The sequence below is a fragment of the Astatotilapia calliptera genome, chromosome 4 (genome assembly GCF_900246225.1).
Source record: "Astatotilapia calliptera chromosome 4, fAstCal1.2, whole genome shotgun sequence".
NCBI lineage: Eukaryota > Metazoa > Chordata > Actinopteri > Cichliformes > Cichlidae > Astatotilapia > Astatotilapia calliptera.
The window spans coordinates 20,433,589-20,461,315 of NC_039305.1; the positions used below are offsets into that span (position 1 = coordinate 20,433,589).

The 27,727-nt window shown below is 42.5% G+C and overlaps 2 protein-coding genes and 1 long non-coding RNA gene across 6 annotated transcripts; 2 read left to right on the forward strand and 1 right to left on the reverse strand.

Annotated features, from left to right (window-relative positions):
• The first annotated feature begins 3,465 nt into the window (after positions 1–3,465).
• On the forward strand, positions 3,466–10,134 carry LOC113021009 (butyrophilin subfamily 3 member A3). 4 transcript variants are annotated; one of them, XM_026165377.1, is made up of 10 exons: positions 3,466–3,681; positions 5,016–5,090; positions 5,513–5,611; positions 5,836–5,937; positions 8,382–8,516; positions 8,606–8,743; positions 8,840–8,891; positions 8,977–9,003; positions 9,103–9,129; positions 9,223–10,134. In XM_026165377.1, the coding sequence occupies exons 1-10, from the start codon at positions 3,481–3,483 to the stop codon at positions 9,780–9,782; spliced, it is 1,416 nt and encodes a 471-aa protein (XP_026021162.1). In that variant the 5' UTR covers positions 3,466–3,480; the 3' UTR covers positions 9,783–10,134. The 4 variants fall into 4 exon arrangements, with proteins under 4 accessions (XP_026021162.1, XP_026021164.1, XP_026021163.1 ...); XM_026165379.1 differs by having other exon boundaries at positions 3,608–3,670; positions 5,021–5,090; XM_026165378.1 differs by having other exon boundaries at positions 3,614–3,670.
• Positions 10,135–11,626: 1,492 nt separating this feature from the next.
• Positions 11,627–27,667, forward strand: recql5 (RecQ helicase-like 5). The gene is made up of 19 exons (XM_026165368.1): positions 11,627–11,803; positions 11,969–12,090; positions 12,190–12,711; positions 13,562–13,658; positions 14,767–14,878; positions 14,980–15,142; positions 15,217–15,299; positions 19,206–19,427; positions 19,525–19,618; positions 22,762–22,801; positions 22,885–22,943; positions 23,167–23,237; positions 23,367–23,460; positions 23,539–23,715; positions 23,834–24,450; positions 24,539–24,605; positions 25,736–25,957; positions 26,048–26,120; positions 26,202–27,667. The coding sequence occupies exons 1-19, from the start codon at positions 11,707–11,709 to the stop codon at positions 26,324–26,326; spliced, it is 3,057 nt and encodes a 1,018-aa protein (XP_026021153.1). The 5' UTR covers positions 11,627–11,706; the 3' UTR covers positions 26,327–27,667.
• LOC113021034 (uncharacterized) lies at positions 15,327–19,193 on the reverse strand. Its single transcript, XR_003272255.1, has 3 exons — positions 17,934–19,193; positions 16,212–16,330; positions 15,327–16,120 (listed from the first exon to the last, which is right to left on the reverse strand). It is a non-coding gene; the product is annotated as an uncharacterized LOC113021034 (long non-coding RNA).
• Positions 27,668–27,727: the final 60 nt, after the last annotated feature.

Below are 27,727 nucleotides of genomic sequence, written 5' to 3' on the forward strand. Positions count from 1 at the left end.
CTGTGGAAACAAATGTAATAAATACTTTTATTGCTTTGTTCGTGAATGTTTTTCATTACACAGCCGCAGTTTATGTATGTGGACCACATCCAAACCACTCACAGTGAGGTAAGATTTTATATGCGCGTTTCTGAGTGCATGTTGTTTTGAAAACAAAGGACAAATCAGGAAAATTTCATGGGAGATTGTTGTCTAATTAGTATTTCCCAAACTAATTTCCATGAATTTTATTGAATTCTGGAGTTCAATAAAAACTGGAATATTTTCAGTTTTTAGGTCCTAATATTCAAAAACAACTTCCTATGGCGAAACATTCCCATTATGGAAAAATAATGACCAGTCTTTCGTTTTTATTGTAGCTTCACAGAGTGGAAAATCCTGAAAAAAATTACATAAAAGTTATAAACTGACTTTTTGTCATTGACTTCAATAAGGATTTGATACTCTATGAAGCTTGGTGAGAAGGCGACAACTGTTGGTGTCATTATTCAGAAATGGAAGAAATATAAAATGAATTCAGGCTCTATGCAAGATCTTGCCTCAACAGTGATCAGCCCAAAAAGTAAACAGGTGGAGCTTGTTAATGATCTGAAGGCAGTTGGACCAAAGTACACCACTAGTAAAACACGACGCTTTATTAAATTGAAATCTTGCTGTGCCACAAGGTCTACCTGCTCAACAAGACACGTATACGGCCCCGTCTTAGCTTTGCTAGTGAACATCTAAATAATTCAGAGAAGGCTTGGGAGAAAGTGCTGTGGTCAGAAAATCGACCTCTTTGCCATCAACCTGACCCAATACGTTTGGTGGAAGAGGAATCCTGAGTGTGTCCCAGAAAACACCATTTTTCCAAACCTGGTGACCAACTACGAGAAACGTCTTACCGCTGTGTTTGCCCACAACGATTTATCTACCAATACTAGATCATGTTTTGCTTGGGAATCAAATTATTATTTCCACTCAGTGACATGAAAATCAATCTATAACTTTTATGTAATGTGCTTTTTTCTAGCTTTCTGGTTGTAGTAATATGAACCGCTACTGAGTTCCACCATATCAGTGAATTACTGTTTTCTTTATATCACTTGTTTTCACCTTTGGCAATATAAAACTCCTTTCTGCTGCAGATCGTGTTCAATGATTATGTCGACTGAACTGTGTTTCATTCCATATAATACATGCAGTAATCTTGTCTCTAGGATATTTAATTTAGATCTCATTGATATTAGTTCTGTAAAAGCACTGCAATAAAGAACCGGCAGCTTTATTTTGCACTACCTGCAAGGTTTTATTTCTATTGCTGAAGCACTTGAGGGGCTCACACAAGAACAATAAAGCTGAGGCAGAACTAATGCAACCAAAGCATCAAGTCTGAAACTCTTCTGACCACTGACAAACCTTTAGCAGTTTACTTGCAATATCTCCTGCACTTCACCTGGAGTACTATTAACACTCAGTCTATGCATTTGTGACTTAGCAACATCTAATACCTGTTTATTAACCTTTTACAACCTTCAACTACTTATTTAGTATTTCATTTATCAATCGATGGTTCAGCTGCATTGTTTAGTCATCAGGAAACACTGATGACTTCCATTTGTATTAACAATCCGAGCCATTGTTAATACAAATGGAAGGTCTTAATAAAGACTGAAAATTACACAAAATATCTAGCTTGAGGTATTCCATACCTTACATTCACTATACTGACAAAGGTATTCAGTCACCCATCCAAATCATTGAATTCAGGTGTTCCAATCACTTCTGTGGCCACAGGTGTATAAAATCAAGCATCCAGACATGCAGACTGCTTCTACAAACATTTATTAAAGGATACATCGCTTTCAGGAGCTCAGTGAGCTTTAGAGGTGTACGGTCATTGGATGTCACCTGTGGAACAAATCCACTCGTGAAATTTCCTCACTAATAAATATTCCACAGTCAGCTGTTAGTGGTATTATAACAAAGTGGAAACAACTGGGAACGACACCAACTCAGTCACAGAGTGGTAGCCCATGTTAAACCACAGAGCGTGGTCAGCAGATGCTGAGGATCATAGTACGTTGAGGTCGCCAACTTTCTACAGAGTCAGTCACAGACATCCAAACTTCACGTGGCCTTCAGGTTAGCTCAAGATCGGTGTGCAGAGAGCTTCATGGAATGGGTTTCCATGGCTGAGCAGCTGCAACAAAGCCTTACATTACCAAACACAATGCAAAGTGTCAGGTGCAGTGGTGTAAAGCATGCCGTCACTGGACTCTAGAGCGGTGGAGGTGTGTTCTCTGGAGTGACGAATCATGCTTCCCCATTTGGCATTCTGATGGACAAGTCTGGGTTTGAAAGGACAACACTATTTGTCCGGCTTCATTGTACTAAATGTAAAGTATCAATCAATCAACTGATTTCACTTGCAGACTTCAAAAGACATGCAAATGTTTTTGTGAAATCATCACTGGGAACTTGTTGTTGTATTTGATATGACTGTGTGAATTAGATAAATTTAGCTATTTTATTATTTCTTGTATTGTTGTAATTTTAATGTTTGTCCGGAACAGATCTGCCTTGTAAATGAGACATTGAGTTTCAATGGGACAACCTGTATAAATAAGGGTTAAATAAAAAATTTTTTAAAAAAAGGTTTGGTGGAGTGGGGATTATGTTCTGGGATTGTTTTTCAGCAGTTGGGCTTCAGGCCCTTAGTTCCAGTGAAACATGACTGCACACCAGTGCACAAAGTAACATCTATAAAGACATGGATGAGCGAATTTGGTGTGGAAGAACTTGGTCTGCGCAGTCCTGACCCCAACCTGAGAGAAAACCTTTGGGGGAAATTAGAGTGGAGACTGCGAGCCAGGCCCATCTCGTCCAACATCAGTGTCTTACCTCACAAATGTTCTTCTGGGAGAATGTTCAAAAATTCCCATAAACACTTCTAAACCTTGTGGAAAGTCTTCCCAGAAGAGTCGAGGCTGTAAATCCATATTAAACTTTATGGATTAGGAACGGGATGTCACTCAAGTTCATTTGCGTGTGAGGGCAGACGAGGCAAACTTTTGACAATATAATGTGCCTTTTTAACAATAGACAGCCGTTACACAGTAAATCAAATGTTACGGTGATACATGTATAATCAGAGGCAGCAGTTTAAGCTGATGCTGAGATGACAGTGAACTTCCAGTATGCAAGGATTAAATCTAATATATCTGCGCTTCAAGTCTTGCAAGTGTGCCCTTAATAGCAGAAATGATATCAGGTTTATCAGATTTAGTTAGTCTGTGTGCGCTGAATGAACCTGTGCATGTAAAATAAATCCAGTGGCATAAACTGATTTGCTGCAGTGCAAGCCATATAGAAGAAAATGTAAATACACAAGTGAAACAGTCGCATTTTTAAAACTTGAATCCAAACTACAGATTTGCCTCTTTAAGACAGCATAAAATACTGTTACCTTACCAAGATGGTCGCGAGCTCTGCCCATTAATGAGCCGCTTTCGTCACTCACGGAAAAAAACGAAACTGCACGAGCAGCCGACTGTCAGTCTGGTATGTAAACAAGGTCAGACACAGACTGCAGAACAGAAACCAGACACTTTTAGACCCGGCAGCATCTCGCTTAAAGAAAGAGGCAAGAGGAAAACCGAAGAGCTTCAACAAAACTCCGCGGATCCCGGTAAGCTGCAGGTCAGCTGGCGCCTTATTACTAACCGCGCTGTTTCGCAGGACGCACTGCAGGGGACGAATTATAGGACAACAACGCTATAAATGCATGAACCTGTCATGTTGTTGTGTGGACATTGGTGGTAAAAATCAGTCTGCAACGTCTGCAAAGAGGCATCTTTGCACATGTGATGCAAATCTGCCGCAAAGTCACTCAGCAGATTTGTGTTTACCTCCTGCGCAGTCATCAGCTGCCTGCGAACTGGGCCGCTCTCACTCTGCAAAAGCTGCATGGTCATGCTTTCCCACAGCATTAATACAAAGCGAGCACTTCCCCATCGTTAGACGTGTCGTCTAAAAAAATTGAGTCTTTCATTTGATTTTATGTGTTGTGATTTCTGTTGTTGTTTTCCTGTGTGACGCAGCATTGACGTGTATGTACAGGTGCGTGTTGTTGGTAGATTCCTGAGTGGTGCAGCTTAGTTTTGTATATGAAAGTGGGCCTAACCAGCGCTACAGAAACACAGTTTATTCACATGAAACAAGGGGTGATATTGCATGCAAATACAGGCTTTATTAATTGCATTGTGTTGTGTTTTGTTGTGGGGGGGTTTTTGTACGTCCTGCTCAGCCTGAGAACCAGTTTTGTCTGGTCATGATAATTGATGCAGTGCCAACCAGACACAGACTGAGCTCACACTGTATTCTTCTGCAGATGATGAGGGAGAGAAAAAGGCCAGAGTGAGTGACATACAGAGTAAATAAGGCAGGGAGACAGAAAATCTGGGCCTTTCCTGCCTCAGACTGCTTGTTTTTATCGCGTTACTGCTGCTCAAGTTAATAATCACTGCTGTTCTCTGCTTCTGCTCGATGACCTTCTTAAAGACTTTGTGCTCTGCATGCGTGTGGCATCTATGACGTCATTAACTTTGTTGATCCTTTATATAACTTGCCAAAACTCCACCGCTGCATCCCTCACCTTTTACTGTTATTGTTATGTTCTGATCTCCAAAAGGCCGTGTGATGTTTCCATCATCATCATGTATTTACTGATTTACTTGACCTCCCAGTGTTTTGGAACTAAACATTGCCCATTTTCCACTTCAGCATTCACCTCCTAGAAGACACCAAGGACAATAACAAGTCCTTAGGGGTTTGAGGAGCAGCAGTGAGATAACTCACTGCTGTTTTTACCGCCATGGAGTTGCCATCAGATTTCTGAGATGTAGCAGATTGTGCTTAAATGCTTCATTACCACGTAATGCTGCTTGTCAGGATGACACATGGTCTGGACAGGAATGAATGAATGGGTAGTTTGCTAAAGCTAAATTTTTTGTGTGTTTTGTGTGTCATGTTAGGACAGGCCAGCCAAAATGATGCAGTGTTTTCACTTCATGGTGGAGCCGGCCAAAAACCTGACGGCCAAGATCAAGGTAACCCATTTCTGTACACTCTAATAAAAATATTGTGTGTTTAATGTTCAAACGTGGCCCCTGGCAGGAGGTCACGTTTATACTCAGGTAGACAGCTGACATAATACATTTTTTTTATAATCTTACCTGTTTGGTGTTGGTGTTTGGCTTAATGTAAGTAAAAAGGGGGGTTACTCTATGCAGGGAGTTGATGAGATGAAATGAGACAGAGGCTTTTTTTTTTCTGCTGACAGGATCAGAGCCCCGATGTGCATTTTGATTAGGCTAAGTGACCGCCCCCTTTCCCAGTTGGCCTTATTACTTTCTAAAGCCCTTGTGAACCAGCACTAATGCTGTCTAAATGTCTTTCTTTGTGGCTCGAACACTCGTCTTTACTCCAGCATTTTCTCACGGAAAATCCTTTACTTGTATTTTCCTCGCAGGATTCGCACAAGAGGGCAAAGAAAGAGAAGAGGGAGCCTCTGGATGAGGACCAGTTGTTCGTTGTGGAGCTGGCTAGAGACATCGGCCGAGTGTGTCAGGTAAAAACGTCTTGTGAACCTGAACTGATGCTTGCATTCCCTCACTGTCTTAGTGTGCGCTTTCAGGATGAATGGGATAGTGTCATTGTAACAGTTTTCTCTTAATGCCAAAAGTGACGCTGATCATCACTGTTGTTTACAGCCTAATGAAGGAATTATTAAACTCTGAAATAATTAGCAGTCTTCATCAATCCACTGTTTTTCTCTCCATTTTACCCTTGCAGAGATCAGCAATGCTGGAGCACATCTGGAACCAAAATGACATCTGGCCAACTCCTCTCTGCAGGGCCTTCATCCTACAGTGGGCCTCCATGCTGGAAAGCAAGGTGTTTAACTGAAAAGTACCGAAGCATCATTTGTGTGGGAAGTGATATACTATTGTTTTGCCATTGATTGGCTGTATTGCACAAGCCAATGATAATTCAAATACACTGTGGAGTCAAGGATGGTCGCAAACAGTCATATGCAGGACAAATTATTCTAGTTCAACCACAGACAGTAAAGATGAATGTAGCTTCTGAAAAAATAAAGTCAATGTGGAAGTGGAACTTGCATTCTAAGTGAAGGCCACCAGATGGCGATAGCTGTGTTTGCAAAAAGACTGAGTCCTATTGAAGTCTCCCACTTGACACCATGTGCCAGCCATGTGCATATTGTGTGAGACTTGTCCAACATATTGGACCTGATACAATCATGCAAAGAAGAGACTTCCCCAAAACCTTGCAGTGATTGCTTGAGCTAGCAGACTAGAGTTGCCTGCGGTTTTACATGCTTGTCTACAAATATTTGCTAACCACTAGCTTAGTGATAGTAAGGCTGACACTTCTGGTTTGTGTCACACTTTTACAGTTTCCCTACAGCCTTACTGTAGCCTTACTTAAGTCACTTACTTTCATCCAAACTACCACTGCAGCAGTCACAAGGAGGTTTTGCCAACCAGTTGAGGAATACACATTTTCCCCAAAGTAACACGTGGTTGCTAGGGGGTCACTGATTAGTCTGTAAGACTTTGCTAATGGGGCTTTAGCAGTCATTTTCATGTAATAATTTCCCCCTCATGACCAGGTCTCTAGTACTGTGTTACTGGGACTTTAGTGGTCCTACACTGTCAGCATGATTTTTGCACATCCATAATGATTGCAAAACCTCAATAGAAGTCTATGGGAAGATTTCTGTCTTGAAAGTCTTGGTTAAATCATGTTTTAGGAAGCAGGATTATCTGCGGTATTATCAGCTCATTCACTGGCAGTGAGTTGTCAGTTGCAAGCAATTAGCCAGCAAGCAAGTGGTGTCACAGGTTGATCTGTCTTTACATTCAGTTTTTTGATACCAAGATGGTGCCGGTGAAATCGCTCACCACTTCAGAAAGTCGCCGTAGCTATGTCCACCTTTTGTACTTTCTACAAGTTCTCTACAAACAGCAAATGAGAAATTTGAGCTCAGAAGTATCATGACTACATACAGTAACCAGCAGTAATCATTGCCTTAAAAAGCTTGAAAATATATTTACATGTCAGTATGTCATAGCATTGACCATACTACTGATGTTAGCCTCAACTATGCCTTTCTAATAGATCTGGACAGGAATGAATGAATGGGTAGTTGATAGAGTTGGATGTCTCGAGACCACTTTTATGTGGTCTTGGTCTCGGATCCCTCGGTCTCGTCTTGGTCTTGCTGTCTCGGTCTTGCTCTCTCAGATCGACATAGTGGTCGGGAGATTTGGAGTCAACAGTATCCATGACACACAACGTAACGTTCGATAATGTTTCATACGCAAAAGCATCAGCTCTAAGAGCTGTGCTTACAGAGTGCTTTGTAGTGAATCAGAAGAGTCGACTCCCATTGAGCGAGAGCCGGCTCCTCACTTAATTTCCTTAATTTCCTTTCGCTGGTCAGCTTTCACACAGTGGCCCAGCTATGCTCCAATCCCTCCATATTGTGGCCAATCACATGCAAGGATATAGGATAATATCATTATGTGACAAACAGAGAGGGTGAGAGACGCGGCAGTCAAGTGGAGCGTGCGTCTGTCCTCTCAGTAAGTGAGTGAGACAGTAGACAGCGGTGAGGAGGGCTGTGCGAGTGCATCGCAAAAACACATAAATATGCCTGACACCTGTAAACGAACCAGCATCTGGCTGCAGTTTAAAGACTTTTTAGTCTCGGTCTTGGACTCGTCTCGACTTTGTCTTGGTCTTGACTCTGTCTGACTTGGTCTTGGTCTTGTCTTGGTCTCGATGCCCTCTGGTCTTGGTATTGCCTTGGTCTTGGTTTAGGCGGTCTTGACTACAAGTCTAGTAGTTGAATGGCCAGCTAATAGGATGATCAGTAAGATCATGGTCGTTACAATCTAAAAAGATACAACGTGTGACAGAGCGATAGTTCAAGCTATCACATGATTTGGCATTCCAGGAAGTTCTCACTTTATTATTGTATGCATGCACTGGGAACCTTGTGTTAATGACTTTGCTGAAAGGGTTGAATTGAATATTGGTGAGAGTGTAAGTAGTGTGCATGAAGGTTATGCTGAGAAAATGGAAATGTGCCCATAAAATGACAAATGTGACCTTGAGCAGACTTTGGAAGAAGTAAGCTGAATTAAAACCTGACCAAATCTGATCAAATCTTATGAATTGTGAACATGTGGACAGTCAGATGACCTAAAAGGAAACATCAGATTCCTGCAGAAAATTAATAGTCACAGTAGAACTACACGTCTTTTAGGTATAGAGGTATATTTAATAAATGTGTGTTTTTCTCTGTGCAGATGAGACCCATGCAGACTGATGGCTGGCCAGAGATGAATGAGGGCAAACAGCCCGATGTGACGAGTGAGAAGGACCTGCAGCAGGCCAAAGCTGTTATTCTCGAATGGATCAAGGATATAAGAGCCCAGCCTGAGGTGGGAGGTTCAGACATACAACTAATATTTCCTTCAAAACAAAAAATAAGTTTGCTCATTGTTTTTTATTGACATTGATCATTCTGCAGCAAAGTGTGTGGCCCGGAGAACCAGTGGTGAAGAATCTGGAGGACGTGCAGTCCGCCTGGCGCTGGGGCCGTGCTCCCAATCTGCTGACCGCCATGGAGCTGCTTATGTGGACTTTAATGTTACAGCGGCCTGACAAGGTAGAAGTTCTTTCTGTAATCCACAGGTCAAACTTTACAGCTTGCATGACTCGCTGCAGTTCATCAATGAGGCCTCTTTGTTGTTTGTTCCTACAGGACACCATCCCACAGCAGTGGCTTCTGTGGAAACAGAAGACTCAGAAGATCGGTTTGTAAATCGTAACTCAAGCTGACTTTGGTTGTTTCTTTGGAAATATTTACCCTCTTATGAGTTTATCATTCTCTTTTTCCAGGTGCCATATCCTACATCCCTCAACCAGGTGAGATACTGTAGACCACGAATCACACATTACTATTCCCATGCTGGTGCATTTACACTATTAGATCCACTTACTTTTATTTTCCCTTTTTTTTGGCAGTGTGGGATTGGATTGCAGATGCTGCAGGTACAAAATTAAATATTTAATCAGCTTTTTTTCCCCATATAATCTTTGCTCAACCTGTTTTGTAATTTAAACCTCTTCACATTTCCCCTCTAGTGGAGGTGACCCTGGATCTGGACACGGCCAACCCTGATCTGCTCATCTCTACTGATGAGAAAAGGATGCGCTGTGGCTTTGAGAGAAAAGATATTCCCAACTACCACCAGCGTTTTGACGGTTGGTGGTGTGCCGTTGGAACGGAGGGCTACGGCACTGGTCGCCACTACTGGGAGGTGGAAGTGGGAGAGCGCGACTGGCGGCTGGGCGTTGCTAAAGAGTCGGCCCTGAGGAAAGGTTTTAAGTCGCTGAACACAGATACGGGGTACCTGACCTTGCGGCTGGAGAGGGGCACTGAGCTTAAGGCGCTGACGGTGCCATTCACCGCGCTGCCACCCGGCCTCATCCCCCGCAAGGTGGGCGTCTACCTCGACTATGACAACAACCAGCTGTCCTTCTATGATGTGGACAAACATTTCCACATTTACACCTACAACGAGAGCTTCGATGAGAAGCTTTTCCCACTGTTTGGCACAGTGGAGATCATCAAGGATCTGGTTATCAGGTCTCCAGCAGCCAAAACCCAGTGTCTGTGCTCCACATCTTGCATGTGGGGTTGAGTTTCCCTCCGTGGGCATTTCCTTTAAAAAAAACATCAGTAGACATCATAGTGAAGTATAACAATCCCAAATCACAGGGAGGTTGCAAAAGACCTTAAATGTGCTACTGAATAGCTTCACTCTGTGACCACTCTCTATGCTGCTGCTTTAATGTGATTGTTGCTTCCATTTTCTCACTACAGAGTTATAGTGCAACCCTTTTGCTCACATACGTCATGAAATGCCATCTAATGAAATGCCGTCATCTTCTTTCAAGAGAAACCTATAGTGTTAATGTGATGTATTGTGCATTATTAATCCAGCAATAAAATGCACTCGTGTGAATAATAAATAAACCAAATCTATGTCTTGATGCTTCATGTCTTTATTGATACTGCTGATATTCTGTTTGGTAATGTATTTAAAATATATACAGTTATATACAATTTATACACTCATCATTGGCATGAATGTCGTGTTAATTTTGGATTTCTTATTATTTCTTTGAACTGTCCTTTTTCCAGAGTGCAATGATTGTACGGCATATGTTTTGAATGACTGTAAAAAACAAGAATTGAGTGCACAAGTTTGAATTTATTATCCTTTCTTTTATTTGACGGGCATGGATTAGTATTTTTTCACCAACAAGGAGGTTCCCAAAAAGCTATTAGCAGAAAACTTAGCACATCTAAGTTAAGGGAAAAGGCTGAGCCATTCCAAATGACAAAAGAACTGGATTGAAAGTCTGTGACAACAGGTCTTATAGAGTGATGAATGTGAGTTTGAAGTATTTGGTTGAAATTGTTGTCAATATGTATGGGAGAAGTCAGGAGAGAAATACAATAGTGAGTGTCTACAGCCATCTGCAAAATGGTGGAGGCCCTGTCATGTTTTGGGGCTCTATTTTAGCTAGCAGTGTTGGGGATCTAATCAAGATTGATAAAATTAAAAGCAGAAAGAAAAAAAAACTGAAAAAAAGAACTAGATTACATTATAATCTATGATGCAACAAAACCTTGAAAACATTTGATTGGTAGTGGCTTCATTTTTCAACATGACGATGATCCTAAACAATGTAAATGTACGGAAGAGGATTAGGGCCACCAGAAAAAAGTGGGCACGTCTTTTTTCTTCTATTCCAGAGTTCTGAGGAAAAAGTCAGAATTCTGAAAATAGTTCTTTTCTTTTTCCCTCATTTTTTGACTGACTTTCTTTTCTCAGAATTCTGACCTTAATCTCAGAACTCTGACTTTTTCATCAGAATTATTTTCAGAATTCTGAGGGGGAAAAAAAAGAAAATTCTGAGAAAAAAGTCAGAATTCTGAGATTACAGTCAGAATTTTGAAAATAATTCAGAGGGAAAAAAAGTCAGAATTCTGAGGGAAAAAAAAGAAAATTCTGAGAAAAAAGTTTGAATTCTGACCTTTAATTTTCCATAGAATTCAGACTTTTTTTCTCAGAATTCTGGAAAAGAAGAAGAAAAACAAAAAAACATGTGCCCACTTTTTCCCCCCAGTGGCCATAATCCTCTTCCATACTAATCCTCTTCAGTACAACTACAGAATTTTTCCATAATTTGCATGTGACGTTTGTATGGTTTAAAGGTCCTTATTTATTTATTTATTTATTTATTTTTAGGAAATTCAGGACTTATTTGTTATCGATAGAAGCTGAAAGGCGTATCAGCGGGACCAATCACAGAACTCTAACTCTTTCACCATGACAAAATGCAGATACAAAATAACGCATACAATTTTAATCAAAAAAATTAAATCAAATAATTCTATAACAAATATATTCAAACTGAATTTAACGCCGTTAAAAGAAGCAAACAAACAAAATATTTCTTTACATTTTTTTTGTGTTTTACGCGCCCGTGATGACGCAATCACTGCGCGACGATGCCTAAGAAGATTTATATGAGTTCCCAGCAGGTAGTCAAACGATGACAACAAATTTAAAACAGGCCTTAAAAACCCACTTTGGGTTCGACACCTTCAGGTCTAAACTGCAGGAAGATGTTGTTAAAGCAGTCCAAAGAGGTAAGTCGGCTCATTTTTCCTGTCTGCCTCTCTGTTAGATGAACGTTAGCAAGCTAACATAACTGCTGTTTGTCTTTAGTTTTGAATGTGAGGTTCAGTTGGTTTTCACAGACAGTGAGAGACAGAATAATGTGTAACACGGTGGTCTCTGTGGTCTTCCTGCAGGTGACAGGGATGTGTTTGTGTGCATGCCTACTGGAGCAGGAAAGTCGCTCTGCTACCAGCTGCCTGCAGTGCTTGCTGAGGGCATTACTCTGGTTATATCCCCGTTAATCGCTCTCATTCAGGTTAGCGTCTGTCTCTAGCTCCTGAGCTCCAATCCAAAACCTTCGAATAAGTTTTGCAGTATCAGGTTTGCTTTAACCCCTGTTCGTGTTTCTATCCAGGACCAAGTGGATCACTTGAAGGAGTTAAACATCCCTGCCTGCTCCATCAACTCTAAGCTCCCAGTGAGTGAGCGCCGGTTGATCCTGGCCGACCTGGGGAACAGCAACCCGAAGCTAAAGCTTCTCTACATCACTCCAGAGATGGTGGCCTCGCCCGCGTTCCAGCCCTGCCTGATGGACCTGTGCTCCCGTGGCTTGCTGTCTTACCTGGCTGTGGATGAGGCTCACTGCGTCTCGCAGTGGGGCCATGATTTCCGACCAGACTACCTCAAGCTGGGTGAACTGCGGGCTCGATTGCAAGGAGTTCCCTGTTTGGCCTTAACAGCAACAGCACCCAAGAATGTACAGGAGGACATCATTCAGTCCCTGAGGCTGTCCTCGCCGCTTTCTTTTCTTACACCCGTCTTCCGGAGTAACTTGCACTATGATGTGATTTTCAGGGAGCTGCTGCCAAACCCATACGTCCACCTTTGTGCCTTCATTAAGAAAACATTATCACTTGGAGGTGGATCTAACGGACAGGTTTGTAGACTGTAGGCTGTCATGTGTTATCCTTTTTACAAACAGAAATATTCAGATAGAGTAGCGACAGTTTGCCTAAGGGGTTTACATTTTTGGCCACAAGTTTAAAAATACTCATCATGGGCATGAATGTCATGCAAATTCTGAGCTTTTAATTACTTTTTTTTTAAACTGTTCTTTTTGCATTGGGGAATGATTGTATGTGACTTTAAAAAACAAGAATTGGGTGCAAAATAATTGACTTGGGATTTTCTCTGATCCACACAGTGTCGAAAGTGTAGATACAGGCTCCATAAATAGATACAACCCCTATAATTAGATTAGATTAAATGTCCCTTAGCAAGTTGCATGTTGACCAGATGCTTTTGGTACCCAACAGTTAGCTTCTAGTTTAATTCTGGATGGATATTTGAATACTTATTGTGGCAGAATTGGTAGAGTTCTTTAAAGTGGTTGATTTCCTATCAATTCCCATCCTTAAGCATCACTTATAAAAAGGTTTAAACGACTTTGCCATTTACATTAAAAAAAAAAAATAATAATAATAAAATAAAAAAATAAAATAAAAAAATAAAAAAACAGAACAAGTTTTTAATTATTGAAGCATTTTAGCAGCTGTATGTTTTACTTCTAGAATGACTTTTTGTTAAATTTTATTTCAGGATTGTTTGTGTGCCTTTTCTCTGTTTTATAACATTTCTGTTGTTATTAACGGCTTGATTGAGCTCACACAGCATTTTCTTGTGTGAATACAACTGATTTTGTTGCCTAGAGTGGAGGAATAACACTCTTTGCCATTTTCTTTCATGCAAACTCTGGCTTAATCAAACTGTCTGATGTTCGTAAACAGGGATGTGGGATTGTGTACTGTCGGACCAGAGAAGGTTGTGAGACGGTAGCTCACCAGCTGACGAAGCTTGGAGTCGTAGCTAAGCCGTATCATGCAGGTAAAATTATTTTATTTTATTTTTTACCTCCTTTTTTTTTTTTTTACCTCCTTTTTTTTTTTGTTTTGTTTTTTTACATCTATATAAACTGATCAGGCATAAGATTATGAGCACAGACAGGTAAAGGGAATAACACTCATTAATCCTTCATTGTGGCACCTCATAGTGGGTGGGAAATATTAGAGAGCATTTTGTCCTCAAAGTTCATGTGTTAGCAGGAAAGGACTGGATCAGAGCATCACCAAAACTACATCTCTTGTGCGGCGTTCCTAGATGCAGTTGTCAGTATCTATGAAAAGTGTTCCAAGAAAGGAGCAGTGGTGAACCGGGGGTAATGAAGGCTGGCTATCCAAGAGATTAGCTACTGTAGCTCAAATTGCTGGACCAGAGAGCAATGGAAGAAGGTGGCCTGGTCTGAATCACATTTTTTGTGGATGGTCAGATGCTTAGTTACCTGGGGAACAGGATACCAGGATGCACTATAGGAAGAAGGTGAGCTGGCAGAGGCAGTGTTGTGCTTTGGGCAATGTTCTGCTGGGATCCCTTGGGTGACTTTGGGTTACTTTGACTTGTACCAACTACCTAAGCATTGCTTCAGACTATGTTAACCCCTTCATGGGACTTGTATTCTCTGATGGCTGTGGCCTGTTTGAATGGTAAATGGCCTGTATTTGTATAGCGCTTTACATGTTCAGTCATCCACCCATTCACACACACATTCACACACTAGTGATGGCAAGCTACAGCCGCCACAGCTGCCCTGGGGCGCACTGACAGAGGCGAGGCTGCCTCCCACCGGGCCCTCTGACCACCACAAGTAGGTAACGGGTGAAGTGTCTTGCCCAAGGATGTGCTGGACAAACAAGTCCAATCCACGGAGGCCCAACCTCGCAACTTACAGGACTTAAAATATCTGCTGCTAACATCTTGGTGCCCAACACCACAGCACACCTTTCTGGGTCTAACGGAGTCCCATACCTCGATGGGTCAGGGCTGTTTTTTGGCAGCAAAAGCAGAATGAGCACAATATTAGGCAGCTGGTCATGATGTTATGCCTGATCTGTGTATAGGATGTGTAAAATTGAGTGTTTGAGCTCTACTTTTGTAGGCTTGAAGGCAACAGATCGGACAGGGGTACAGAATGAGTGGATGCAGGGGAAAGTGCTGGTTATTGTGGCTACCATCAGCTTTGGCATGGGAGTAGATAAGGCCAATGTCAGGTGAGGCTGCAAATGCACAGTTATCACTCGCATTCTTCTTGTATCTAGTTTTTTTTTTTTTTTTTTTTTTCCTGCCATTGTGTATTCAAATGTTTCTGCAGATTTGTAGCTCACTGGAACCTCGCTAAGTCTCTGGCCAGCTACTACCAAGAGTCTGGGCGAGCGGGGAGAGATGGCCTGCCCTCCGCCTGTCGCACATACTACTCCCCGAGAGATAAGGAGCAAATTAATTTCCTCATTCGGCAGGAAGTGGCAAGAAAGCAGGTCAGATTAGCAGCAGAGCAGGATGGAAAGCTCTTTGCTGCACAGTTTTTATATGTGTTTAAATGTGTCTGCAGGAAAAACGGGGCTTTGCAAAGGACACTGACAAAACCGCAATGACTGACTTTGAAGCCATGGTGTCTTTTTGTGAACAAGAAGGGTAAGTAAAGGATTCACACATGCGGTGACAGGTTATAATTATTGTTATTTTTATTATTATTTACATACAGATCAAAGCATAACTGACAATAAGTGCAGGCTTAAAGCATTACATCATAACATAACGCCTTCACCTGTTCCACAGTATGTAACGTGCAGTTTTAGATAAAGAGTGCATTTCTGTTTCTGGACAGCAGAGGGCAGATTTCCTCTCTTACCATCCTTTGAAAGCTGCTTCCTGCTTGAGGCTCTTGACTAACTCAGAAGTCTGACTGCCAGTTCTCATTACTTTAGAGTGACACATCATTATGTTTAGAAAGCTCTGAGAAAAAACAATCCACTCGGGCATTCCCAGTCATTTCTCACCGTTTGCCTAAAGTTAGTTTCATACACGTGTTCAGTCCTGTATGGTCCAAGAAGTTTCTGCCTGATTCACACACAGCTGGAGTTGGCCCTGCCCTGTCCTCAGGGATCGCTGTTGGGAGTGCAGTGATGCTCCAAGGAATGTGGACTCTCCTGAAAGCCTGTTGACTCGAGCAGGTGTGTTTGGCAGCGTTGCAGGACATCCTTTACGGTGTTTGGCAGGTGTTTTGTTGTCCAAGGGTTGAGGTTCTTTAGTGCTGCACAGCATGCACCCTGTACAATTCTTGTGTGTGTGTGTGTTTCTAAAACACGATCAGGACTCGCTGTGTGGAGAGCTTGCAGTTGTGTCTGTTTTTGCTCAAAGGTCGGGACCCTTTAGCTTCCTCTTGCGACAGCAGCAGCTGCAGCAGCCGCAGCAGAAGCTCGCGCAGGTCACCACTGTGATGAGCAGGACTACAACTGTGGGAGAGCAGCAAATAAACAATGTCATGACCAGCTTATTGATGAACAAGCAATGTGGGGGAAAAAAACATATCGACCAAAAACTCACGAATAAAAGTTAGCAGGACGAAGAAAGCTCCCAGCTCTATGGGGTTGGCATTGGGCAGACCTTGAAGCTTGACCCAGATTCTGCCAAGGAGGTTCAGCGTCTGTTCTCTGGCATCCATCCTAGTGAAGACAGGTATACAGCACCTCTTTTATTTCCCTTGCAATCTAGGTATTTCTCCTGTTGCTCACTGGTGACACTGTGAGTGGGGCGAGGTGGAATTGCTATTTACATGTCAGAGCTAAGCAGTTTTTCAGCCTGTGGTTTAGTGGGCGGGTTGTCATGAGAAGGCAGGAATCTCACTGCCCGAGAAGAAACGTGTGTCTGATAGAAAGCGGTAAATGCACTGGTGCTTTTTCTGTGCCTGAACAATTTTAATCCAACCGGGTTTAAAAGTGTTCTGGAGGAACAATATTCTGCTCTGTCATGCAGGCTGTAAGAGGTGGGGATCGAACCGCCGACCTTCGATTAATAGAGAAGCTGCTCTGTTTACGAGAGTATGGTAAACAGACGGGCTGATTCACATATGGGTTGAGTTAACAAGAGGAACAGAACGAGGCCCTTCTCTGTGATAAATGTGTTAATCAGACGGCTCTGCAGACACTTCAGTGTGTGCAATGGGCGGTGGTAGGGTGGCAAGTCATTGAGCTGGTGCTGAATTGCTGGAATGGGTGTGACAGCGTGTGGCATTTCTAGTTTTGAGAGTTCTTTGTAACTAACACTTGCAGTATGAAGCATAAAAGGATAAAAACTATTGAAAATAACTACAATATGAGTTATTACACTGGCACTGAGGACAAAGCCTGGAAACTTGGGGGTCAACATGACGTCTTGATAATTCAGAGGAGTTATGGTAGTGTATCCTCCTTCTGATCACATGCTTTTGAGTATTCTGGATGTAAACATCCTGGTTCCAGAAGTGTGGATAAGGTGGTAATACTATCCAAAGTACACTGTTAGAAATCAGGATACTGTGGCATACCTTAGCCAGGTTTCACAGCTTTCTTTGTTCTCAGTGGCCGAGCTGGTGACAGATCAGATCAGGGATCAACTCCACCCACAGGATCTGTAAACCTGCACTGTGTAATTTATGCAAGTGTATGTGTCTCGTGTTCCTTGTCAGAAACCTGTATCACATATACTCAAAACCAGGATGAGATCGGGGGAAGATTTGCATGATCACAAGCTAACTTGTCCTTCCTGGCTTCGAAAATTTAAATGTGGGGAAAGGTTGTGCTGCATTGCTTTAACTGTGTATAAGTGTAATGTGTTGTTTCCAGTAAAATCCAGTAATACATATCTGCTCTGCTCACTGGAAAAAAGCCACAGAGCTAACTCAGTACTTTTATAAAAACAGCTTAAATGGGCCACATGTATTATAGCTATGCTACACACAGTGATGTGGGAAATTAATGCTACAAAATATTTTCATGCTATTTTTTAAAAATCCTAGTATGAAAGTGTAAGTCAGGAGAAAAGGAAGGATTGATTTTCCAACCATGCGGGCTGTTCCTACCTGAGACCGTGAGCTTGTGTGGAACGCGATGCTGATTAATAACAGATTTTGGAGCTGACTGTATGTTCGTTAAAACGATGAACAGTATTTACAGATCACATGCATGTGACTCTGAGAAATTCTCTATTTTTAAACACATTTTACACATTCGTCTGCTTGAATTGTTTTTCTCACGCTGCGCTCGCACAGAAACATTTAAAAGCACTTACCTGCTGATCGGAAACTTCTTGTCGTTTCTTTGTTTGTTTGTTTAGTTTGGGGGTTTTTTTTGGTTTTTTTGTGAAACTTGGCCGAGCCTAAACTGTCAGAAATCGCAAAACCAGTTGGCAATTAGGAGTCGGTCGGAAACGTGTCATTCTCTTCTTTCCCCTGACGGAGCTGCCAGCTGAGTGCCTTTGCTTTAGGCTGCGTGCTAATTTGTTTGTGGGGACGTCATCCGGAGGAGGAGTGGTGCTCGGGCGAGCCTGAGATTAGCGGTGGAGGTTGAGATATAGTTAAGAGGGTTAATTCCACTGTCACTGATGACAAACTGCACGTGAGGGGGGGAAAGTAGACGATAACAAATTTCATCCGGCGCTCTTCTGCCCTCTTTCACGCTGCTCTGACTCCTCAGTCGCTTTGAGTCTTCTCATCTCTTCCCCTCTTCCAGGCTTCTTGTTGCTCCCTTTGTTTGTTTTCTTTGGTTTTTTGATTTGTGGCTGTCTCATACGCGCACATACAGAGTAGTTACTGCTGTGTCTTACTTTTCTTTGTCTGCCTCAAAGGCTGTTTTCTCTTTGATAGTCCTGCTTCACAGAGCTTTGTTTGCCTCTCTGTCGTTCCCCACCTCTTCTAGTGCTTCTCTTTGTTTCATGAAAGGGAAGGTGGCAGCATTTCCACTTCTAGCAAGGTAGCTGGTATGTTGCTGAAATGACTCGTCTAATGGGCTGTTTCCCAAGTGCTGGTGTGTGTGTGTGTGTGTGTGTGTGAGAGAATACTGGCCGTTGCGTAATGCTGGATATGATAGTGTGATACAAGAGACCTTTTTTCTGAAAAGAAAATCCCGTCTAAAGCAGGGATTGTGAACAGAAACATGCTGCAGAGGAAGCGGGTGACCTGCTGTCAGACATTAATAGTATTTATTTATTTTTTTCAAAAACCTTGAAATTGTAAGAAAACAACGCTGAACGACTGTTTCCAAATCCAGACTTTGTGCCTCTGCATCCATCCTTCATATCCGTCGATAACAGTTAGTTAGGGTTAGTGTTGATGCAACTGCGTTGTGTTTTTCATGGGACAAAGAGTGGCGCTTGACCTATTTCATAACAAAAGTATTGATTATGGGGATTGATGTGGTGGTTACACAACAACTAAAAGATCAATATTGTTTCTAAAACATTATCAGAAAGATGAGATAATGCCTTTTTGCAACTGCAAACTGCAGAGTGTGTTTTCTTTAACTCGTCTGTTCAACGGTAGCTCTTTTCTCGTCCTGCCACCAGTTGCCGCCATGCCACCATCTCAAAGTTTTTTGGCAACACGGCGCCGAACTGCGCGGGGGCCTGCGACTACTGCCGTAACCCCAAGTTGGTGCGAGCGCAGCTGGAGAGAGCGGCCACGCTCAGCACCAAGATCGGTGCGGCTCAGAGCAGCGAGCCCAAGGGAGCGTTCGGGTTCCAGTCGGACACTTATGGAGGAGGAAAGAAGGGTTACGGCTTTGAAAGGCAGGACGATTTTTAGTGATGTTGTGTGAAATGTCCCGCTTGCATTTATGACTTGATGGTTGATCCTGTAGGTTAACACCGATGTTTTGCTTCGCAGGTATGATGAAGGGGAAGGTTATAGTGAAGATGATCCTTTTAAGAGGAAGAAGGAGTTTTCTGAGCTTTTCAAGAAGCAGATGAGCATGCGGAAGGTGATTACCACAAAAAAAGAAATAGAGAAAATCAGCTCATACTCTTTGGGCAAAATATATACGTTATTTCTAAATGTAAGGACAGCATCTCCAGAGTGTTTGTGTTGTGCCTCTGCACATCTGTAAGCCATCTGGGGCTATCAGGCCCTGTAAATGCTGCTTTTGCTAAATGGCTCCCACATGTTCAGTGGAATTTTTACAACATTTGAACTAAAGTATTCCTCATCAGGTCCAAGAGGAGGTTGGCCAAACTGTTTATAACATAGCATAAAAAGCAGGAATGCCATGATTATTTAAAAAAAGTAGAAACTGAGCAGGAAGAACAAACAAGTCATTATAGTGTGTGGAGAGTTATGGAGGTTATTGATGCCTCAGGGCTTCGTTGCTCAGAGCTTCATTTAAATGTTGCTAGCTTAAAACTATGGTTCTTTTATCTTTCTTTCTTTACACATTAAAGAGACATTCTGCACTTCAACTACAGATGCACAGGCTTTTGGACGATGATAAAATGTTGTTAATTGTGGTGGATATTAAATCAAGCCATCATGATGCGATTGAAGTGCCAACTTTCAGCTTTAACTCTGAAAGTTTTTACAAAACTGTCGCATTAGCTGTTTGGAAGCTACAGACATTTGTACACACAGTCCCCCGTTATCCGTCTTTGTGTTATTTTCATGAAATGTTAAGCAGAAGAATATCAGAGGTGGATTCCAAGTGTTCACGGGAACTGTGAATGTGAGCTCCAAAGACACGCTGGAGCAAGTGAGGGAGGCATCATTAGACTGAAAAAACAAAGTAACTATCAGAGAGAGAGAGTGGCCAATCACACAGTCATGTTCTTTCTTAAAAATGCTGAATGCACTGACCAGCTCAGCAACATCAAAACGCCTGAAAAACGTGGATGATGACAGAATTATTTCTATGGTTATGAAAAACATCCTTAAAATGTCAAAAAAAAAAAAAAAAAAGTCCTTAACAGTCATCATTAACAACGTCTAAAATGGAGATTGCTCGATGAATGGAAACAGAAAGGCTAGATCACAAAATATCCAAAAGAGCCTGAAAACAGTTCAGCGCTGAGAGAAATCTGGAGATGGAGAGAAACGGCTCGTGATTAGAAGCATACCACATCACCTGTCAAACATGGCGGAGGCAGTGATATAGATGGGCATGTGTGGCTGCCAGCGGATATAGATCACTAGCTTTTATTGATGATGGTGACTGCTGATGGATGTGCACAGGCCTATACTCTCTGCTCAGATTCAGAAAAATGCTGCAAAACTGATCAGAGCTTCACAGCACAAATGGAAAATGACACAAAGCAACTCAAGAGTTTCTGAAGGAGAAGAAATGGAAGATTCTTCAATTGCCAAGCCAGTCAGCTGATCTCTAACCAACAGAGCATGCTTTAAAGTTATTAAATACAAAGCTAAATGCAAAGAGACTCACAAACAAGAAGCAACTGAAGGTGGATGAAGTCCAGGCCAAGCAGCTCAAGGGGGGAAACGGCAGTCTACGCTTCATCCAAGTATTAAAAACAATCTACACTCAACAAAAATATAAACGCAACACCTTTGTTACTGCTCCCATTCCCCATGGGATGGACGTAGAGACCTAAAATTCATTCCAGATACACAATATAACCATCCCTCCCAAACAGTGGTCACAAATCAGTCCAAATGTGTGGTAGTGGGCACATCTGCTATATTGAGATAATCCATCCCACCTCACAGGTGTGCCACATCAGGATGCTGATCTGACATCATGAGTAGTGCACAGGTGTACCTCAGACTGCCCACAACAAAAGGCCACCCTGGAATGTGCAGTTTTGTCTCACAGCAAAATGCCACAGATGCCACAAGCAATGAGGGAGCGTGCAATTGGCATGCTGACAGCAGGAATGTCAACCAGATCTGTCGCCCGTGCATTGAATGTTCATTTCTCAACCATAAGCCGTCTCCACAGGCGTTTCAGAGAATATGGCAGCACATCCAACCAGCCTCACAACCGCAGACCTCGTGTAACCACACCAGCCCAGGACCTCCACATCCAGCAGGTTCACCTCCAAGATCGTCTGAGACCAGCCACCCAGACAGCTGCTGGAACAATTGGTTTGCACAACCAAACAATTTCTGCACAAACTGTCAGAAACCGTCTCAGGGATGCTCAACTGCATGCCCGTCGTCCTCATCGGGGTCTTGACCTGACTCCAGCTCGTCGCCGTAACAGACTTGTGTGGGCAAATGCTCACATTCGATGGCGTCTGGCACGTTGGAGAGGTGTGCGCTTCACGGATGAATCATGGTTCACATTGTTCAGGGCAGATGGCAGCTGAGAATGTCCCAGTTCTTGCATGGCCAGCATACTCACCGGACATGTCACCCATTGAGCATGTTCGGGATGTGCTTGACCGGCGTATACGACAGCGTGTACCAGTTCCCACGAATATCCAACAACCTCGCACAGCCATTGAAGTGGAGTGGACCAACATTCCACAGGCCACAATTGACAATCTGATAGACTCCATGCGACGATGTGTTGCACTGCATGAGGCAAATGGTGGTCACACCAGATACTGACCGGTTCTGGGTCCCCAGACCCCCAATAGTGCAAAAAACTGCACATTCCAGGGTGGCCTTTTGTTGTGGGCAGTCTGAGGTACACCTGTGCACTACTCATGATGTCAGATCAGCATCCTGATGTGGCACACCTGTGAGGTGGGATGGATTATCTCAATATGGCAGATGTGCCCACTACCACACATTTGGACTGATTTGTGACCACTGTTTGGGAGGGATGGTTATATTGTGTATCTGGAATGAATTTTAGGTCTCTACGTCCATCCCATGGGGAATGGGAGCAGTAACAAAGGTGTTGCGTTTATATTTTTGTTGAGTGTAGATTAGTTTCTCCAGTTCATTTTAATAAACAGTTAATGCAGAATTATTTGATAACCCCTTGAATTAAATGAGAAAGTCTGCACATTCAGTGATGTGATGTGTACAGAGGCAAAACAACAAAAAATTGCGTCGTGGTCCCAAAGCCGTATATAATAAATGCTCACTGTTGTCTTCTATGTTCTGGCTTTAATACACGTGTGAATACTGAAGGCTTCCCTTCTGCCTGTGCTCGTGTTTATTTAGGGTAACGACAGCAGTCAGAGGGAAGAGTTTGTTCCTCCAGGTAACGTGTAACACGAACAGTAAAAATGATTGTGAATAACTCTCTCTGTCCTGTTTTGTAACCGGTGTTATTCTGCTGTGTAGATATCAACTGCCCGCTTAGAGAGGCCAGCAGCCAGAGAATTCCCAAGCTCAGTGTAAAGGTACAAGACAAAACTTGAACACTACGCACACATTCCTCATATCTGCTGCATTTATGAACACGTCCTTCAGCGACTCAGGCCATGTGATGAGAAAAGCAGCGTTAAAAAACCCAAAACGCAGCAGCTTAAAAGGCTGTGGCTCGTTGGTGTTTGACATTTTGTACAGTAAAAGCAGAAAGTGAGCGTTTTCCAAGGCGTTAATAAGATTCATATTGTATTTCAGGCCAGAGAGCACTGCCTGTACCTCCTGCAGGAGGCACTTCAAGGCCAGCAGGGGGCAGAAGATGCACTCAAGTACTTATCTAGATTCATTCAGATTTTTTTTTTTTTAAACATTTTTCCTCAAACATAAAAATACTGCAAAAAAAAATAAAAAAATACATATAACTAACTTTTCTCAAAGTGTCGGCATTTGTCTCTCAGCTCTGACAGTCTGTCCTTGGCGGTGGATATTGAACACGAGGTCTTCAGAAACAGCAAGTCCTCTAACTTGTACAAAGCTGTGGTGCTAAAGAAGGTAAGTGCAGGCTTTTTGTTAATGTCTCATTGCCATATAGAGGGAAATGTTTATGCTTAGCTCTATTATTCTGTCAAGGTAACAGAGATGAAGAAAGCGGCACCTGCTTCAGCAGGTCGAGATAAAGCAGAAGGTGCTAGGAGCAGCAGCGGCAGCGATTCCAGAGAAACAGAACTCAAAGAGGCTGGATCCTCCTCTTCATCCTCGTTTTCTGATGAGCCGCAGGGGTTCACGCTGGCATCTGAGGTGTACTCGGTAACATTGCTTTTCTACTTTCCCAGATTTTTATTTTTTTTTTATTTTTTAAAGGAAAACTGGAGGTTTTTGTGGCTGCAGAGTATTCAGAGGAAAACATGTTTTCTTTCCCCCCCAGCTGAAGCGTAAGAGGGTAGGGGCAGGCCAACGGGGCTCTTCTAACCCCTTCATAACTGCTAAGGATTTAATAAACCCCTCCATGTTGGAAACAGGGGCTAACAAAGGTAGGACAAGCGGCGGATTTTTCAATGGCTACTCAGGAGAAACCATTATGCAGGGAAAAGAAGCCAACACAGATGCATCATCGCCCATCAAAGCCAAAGCAAATGCCGTCACGACCTCTCTGAGCAGCCCGACTAAAGGAGGCAGAGCCATGAGCAAGAAGCAGCAGAAGCTGGCGGAAGCAGCAAAGAGTTCCCACAACATTTCTCATTTTTTCATGAAGAAACATACTCCAGAGAAAAGCCAGGATGAGGAGGAGATGCCGAGGGAGCCCGAAGCCACTTTATCTCCCGCTCCAGCTTCCATCTCCCAGGAATACATCAACCAGGAACCACACTCACCTGCTGCGTCAGAAGGAGAGAGCAGTGCTGCACAGTCAGAGACTGAGGATGTGATCCTCGTAGAAAGCAAATCTGAGATAATTGTTATACCTGATGATGACGAGGAGGACGGAGCTGATATTGCAGAACCAGTTCAAGAGACATCTGAGCAGGACCTGACGTCCATCACAGAGTATTTGATTCTTAATTTGATCAGAAATAGCGGAAAAAAGCCTTTTATTGACTTTTAACTGCTTTTTCTTCCCCCTGTTCTCCCACAGACAAAACAAAGACGAAGAAGAACTTAAACCAAGTGAAGAAGAGGTTAACACAAGTGAAATTCCCGGGGTAGGTGTCTGTACACCCACAAAAGTCCTTCTTGAAACAAGTCTTTCCGCTCAGCAGTTTGACGCTAGATGAAGTGCTCCAAAGGCTTTATAAGTTTGTCCAAAAATAAGACTTTTGGACAAATGTATAAAGACAAAATAAGACAAAGTAAAGTTTTAAGAGATTAGAGTTTGAGCATGATAATCTGTCTTACACTCAGATTGGGGTTTTTCCACAGGAAGTCAGTTGGCATACAATTTTAGCATTCACTGTATGGACAAAAGAACTGGGCCACCTACACATTCAGCAACTGCTCGAGCAACTCATGGAAACTCATGACATGAAGCTCCTGGCGCACAGTTTCTGTGCTGATGTTAATGCCAGAGGTTTTGAGCTTGTCAGTTATTCAATCAGTGGAGCTTTAGCAACTTTTACGAAATACCAAATAGCGTGTTCGACAAAGCACCTGAAGTATGCAGGAGTGGGTCGAAATCTGTCACTCTTCAGTTTTCCTTATAATTTCCTGCATAGCTTCAGACAATATTGAATTATCAGTATAGAAAAACACATTTAGCCTCTTTCTACAATCCACACAATCTAAATCCAAAGTCTCGTTTTTGTTCAGCATAATTTCTCTTTTCTATAACAGACTGAGCATCAGCATGATGGGGATAGATATTAGTTTTAATAGAAAACTCCTCATTAAAGTCCATGTTGTAAAGAAGGGATGTCAAACTCATTTTACATCGTGGGCCACGTACAGATCACTTTGATCTTAAGTGGGCGGCCCAGTGAAACTCCTTTCTGATAGTGTAAAGATGTTTAGCCACACATTTAATCCCCTATATTTTTAAATATATCTGTTCTGTGAACCATCTGTAAAAATCATAAATTTCTCTAGTATGTTGTGAAGGAACAGTAATACTCTGTTATTTAATGGTTTATCTCTTAGAGATATCTCTTAGGACCATGTGGGGAAAGCCATTAAACATATGAAAATACAGTTAAAATTCTAAAATTTATACCATCCTATACATTTTCCAAAGATATCCAGATTGGAGTCTTTGGCAGGCCAAACCATAGATTTCAGTTCTGCCTGGAGTCCTGAATCTGACTTTATGCTTGTGAACAATCATGACATGTGTGTCCAGGTGACAGATGACATGAAAACCATGACGGAGTCTCCCCCTCCGGCGAAGCGCAGCCGGCCCGGGAATGAGAGCAGCAGGAGAGTAACCTTCAACCCCAACGTGCAGGAGAGAGCCCTGCACCCAGCCACTGACTCGCCCAAGCCTGTAACACTTAAGGAAGCAGCTGATATCGTGGTCCGCTACCTGGACCCTTTTTACACTCAGGGAAAGTTTGCCACAAAGGTGAGCGAGTGCTGTGTTTGTAAAAAAAAAAAAAAAAAGTAGGTTTGCGATTAAAAGCAGAATGATTAAAATTCTTTCTTTATTTCGCAGGAGCTGTTTAAGTCTTTCGCTCGCTACCTGTCTCACCTTCTTACAGAGGGAAGGAGCAGGGGGAAAGGCCAAGGTAAAGGGTGCATGGGAAATTTCTAACTTGCAGTTTGCTTTGTGTGCTGGTCCTCTTTAACTCCAGCCTCTGGGTCCACAGTGAAAGCAGAGGCCAAGGCTCTCATCAAGAAGTTCTTCAGCAGCGTCCAGCGCTGTGAGAGCGAGGCAGACTGGAAGCACCTTAAGAGACCTCACAGCTGTAAAACCACAGCCAAAAGTGAATGAATGGGGGGAGGAAATATGTAGCCCTTCCTCTTTGACAGTGCCTAAACTTCTCCGGTTACGATGACCTCAGGCTTTGTCACAGATGCCTGCTGACGAGGTTTATGGTCCACTTGCTGCTATTTTGTTATTCTTTTAAAATGTTTTCCAGGATGGTTGCTGATACTGTAACTTGGGTTAATAAATAGTAAGCAATAAAACAGGGACAGTTTTACAGCCTGAGAGATCAGACAGATGCATGTGTGAGACTTCTTTTTAAACTGCAAACTGTGTGTAATTCACATGGTCTTATTACATCACAGTGCAGAGTTATGCAGACCCAGTGGTGCTTGGAGCAGGAAGCCAGCTGAGGTTTTTCACAGGCTTCTCATAGCAGGAAAAGCAGAGGTGTAATTATTGGCATTCAAACAACAGCGTGCGATTTTGAGCAAGCTGGTTTGGGGATCTTCCGATGTTGCCATACTGGAACATTTAATCCCTTCTCTTTTTGTCTGGTTTTTTTTGTGTGTGTGTGTGTGTGTGTGTGTGTGTGTGTGTGTGTGTGTGTGTGTGTGTGTGTGTGTGTGAGACAAGTAAAGGTGTGTCAGAAAGCTAAAATACTGGTTTGTTGTACAGTGTCTGCAGCTCTCTGTTCAGGAAACATTAAAAATGCTGTCACAGTTGTCCTCTGATAGCCGTCTGTCACGTTTAAGATGACATTCGTGGTTGGGTGGTGTTTAAAGATGGGGTCGTGAAGAGCAAAAAGACTTTGAAGCTGTTATTATTTTCTTTTTAATAAATTTTTTGTGCTATTAAAAAGGGAATAAATAAGCCATGATTTCCTTGTTGTTTCTCTGACATTAGAAAGTTCAAAGTAAGTCATTGAGATTTATTCTCTGGGGACGGGGGAGGACGGGGGGTGCGTGTGTAAGTCAATGGGGGAATAAAATGCACAAAACACATGTTTTAATGCTTCTGTTTCTGGCAGACTATCTTACTTGCTCTTAAATTTTATGTTTTTGTTTATTCGTCTTAAATACTGGAACCAGTTTTGTTTTTGTTTTTTATTCATGCAATCTACTGTGAAACTGTCCAGCTTGAATTTTCCTGTATTTAAAAATATTCTGTCTCTCAGCAGGGGGAGAATCTGTGATGCAGGGCTTTTTCTTTTTCTTTTCATTTCCTAAAACATGGTTTCCAATGATGAAAGCATATAAAAGGCGACTGTATCAGTCCCCACAGTCGGGAAGAAACCAAAAGCAAAGATGGCCACTGAGGCCCAGCTGTGGGGAGTCCTGGTGGCCACAGTGGAGCCAATCTGTGCTGCAGATTGTTCACAATAAAGTCTGTGTCGAATACAAAGTACCAAACAGTGTGAGACGTCTCTTATTATTGTTGTTATTATTAACTGTACAGGAGACGTCC

Coding starts and splice junctions, on each gene's coding strand:
- recql5 (XM_026165368.1), top strand. CDS start 11,707: ATGACAACAAATTTAAAACAGGCCTTAAAAACCCACTTTGGGTTCGAC. Junction 22,944..23,166: donor TTCCCAAGCTCAGTGTAAAG/GTACAAGACAAA, acceptor ATTGTATTTCAG/GCCAGAGAGCACTGCCTGTA. Junction 25,958..26,047: donor AGGGAAAGTTTGCCACAAAG/GTGAGCGAGTGC, acceptor TTTATTTCGCAG/GAGCTGTTTAAGTCTTTCGC.
- LOC113021009 (XM_026165377.1), top strand. CDS start 3,481: ATGAGCCGCTTTCGTCACTCACGGAAAAAAACGAAACTGCACGAGCAG. Junction 5,091..5,512: donor ACCTGACGGCCAAGATCAAG/GTAACCCATTTC, acceptor TTTTCCTCGCAG/GATTCGCACAAGAGGGCAAA. Junction 5,612..5,835: donor ACATCGGCCGAGTGTGTCAG/GTAAAAACGTCT, acceptor TTACCCTTGCAG/AGATCAGCAATGCTGGAGCA.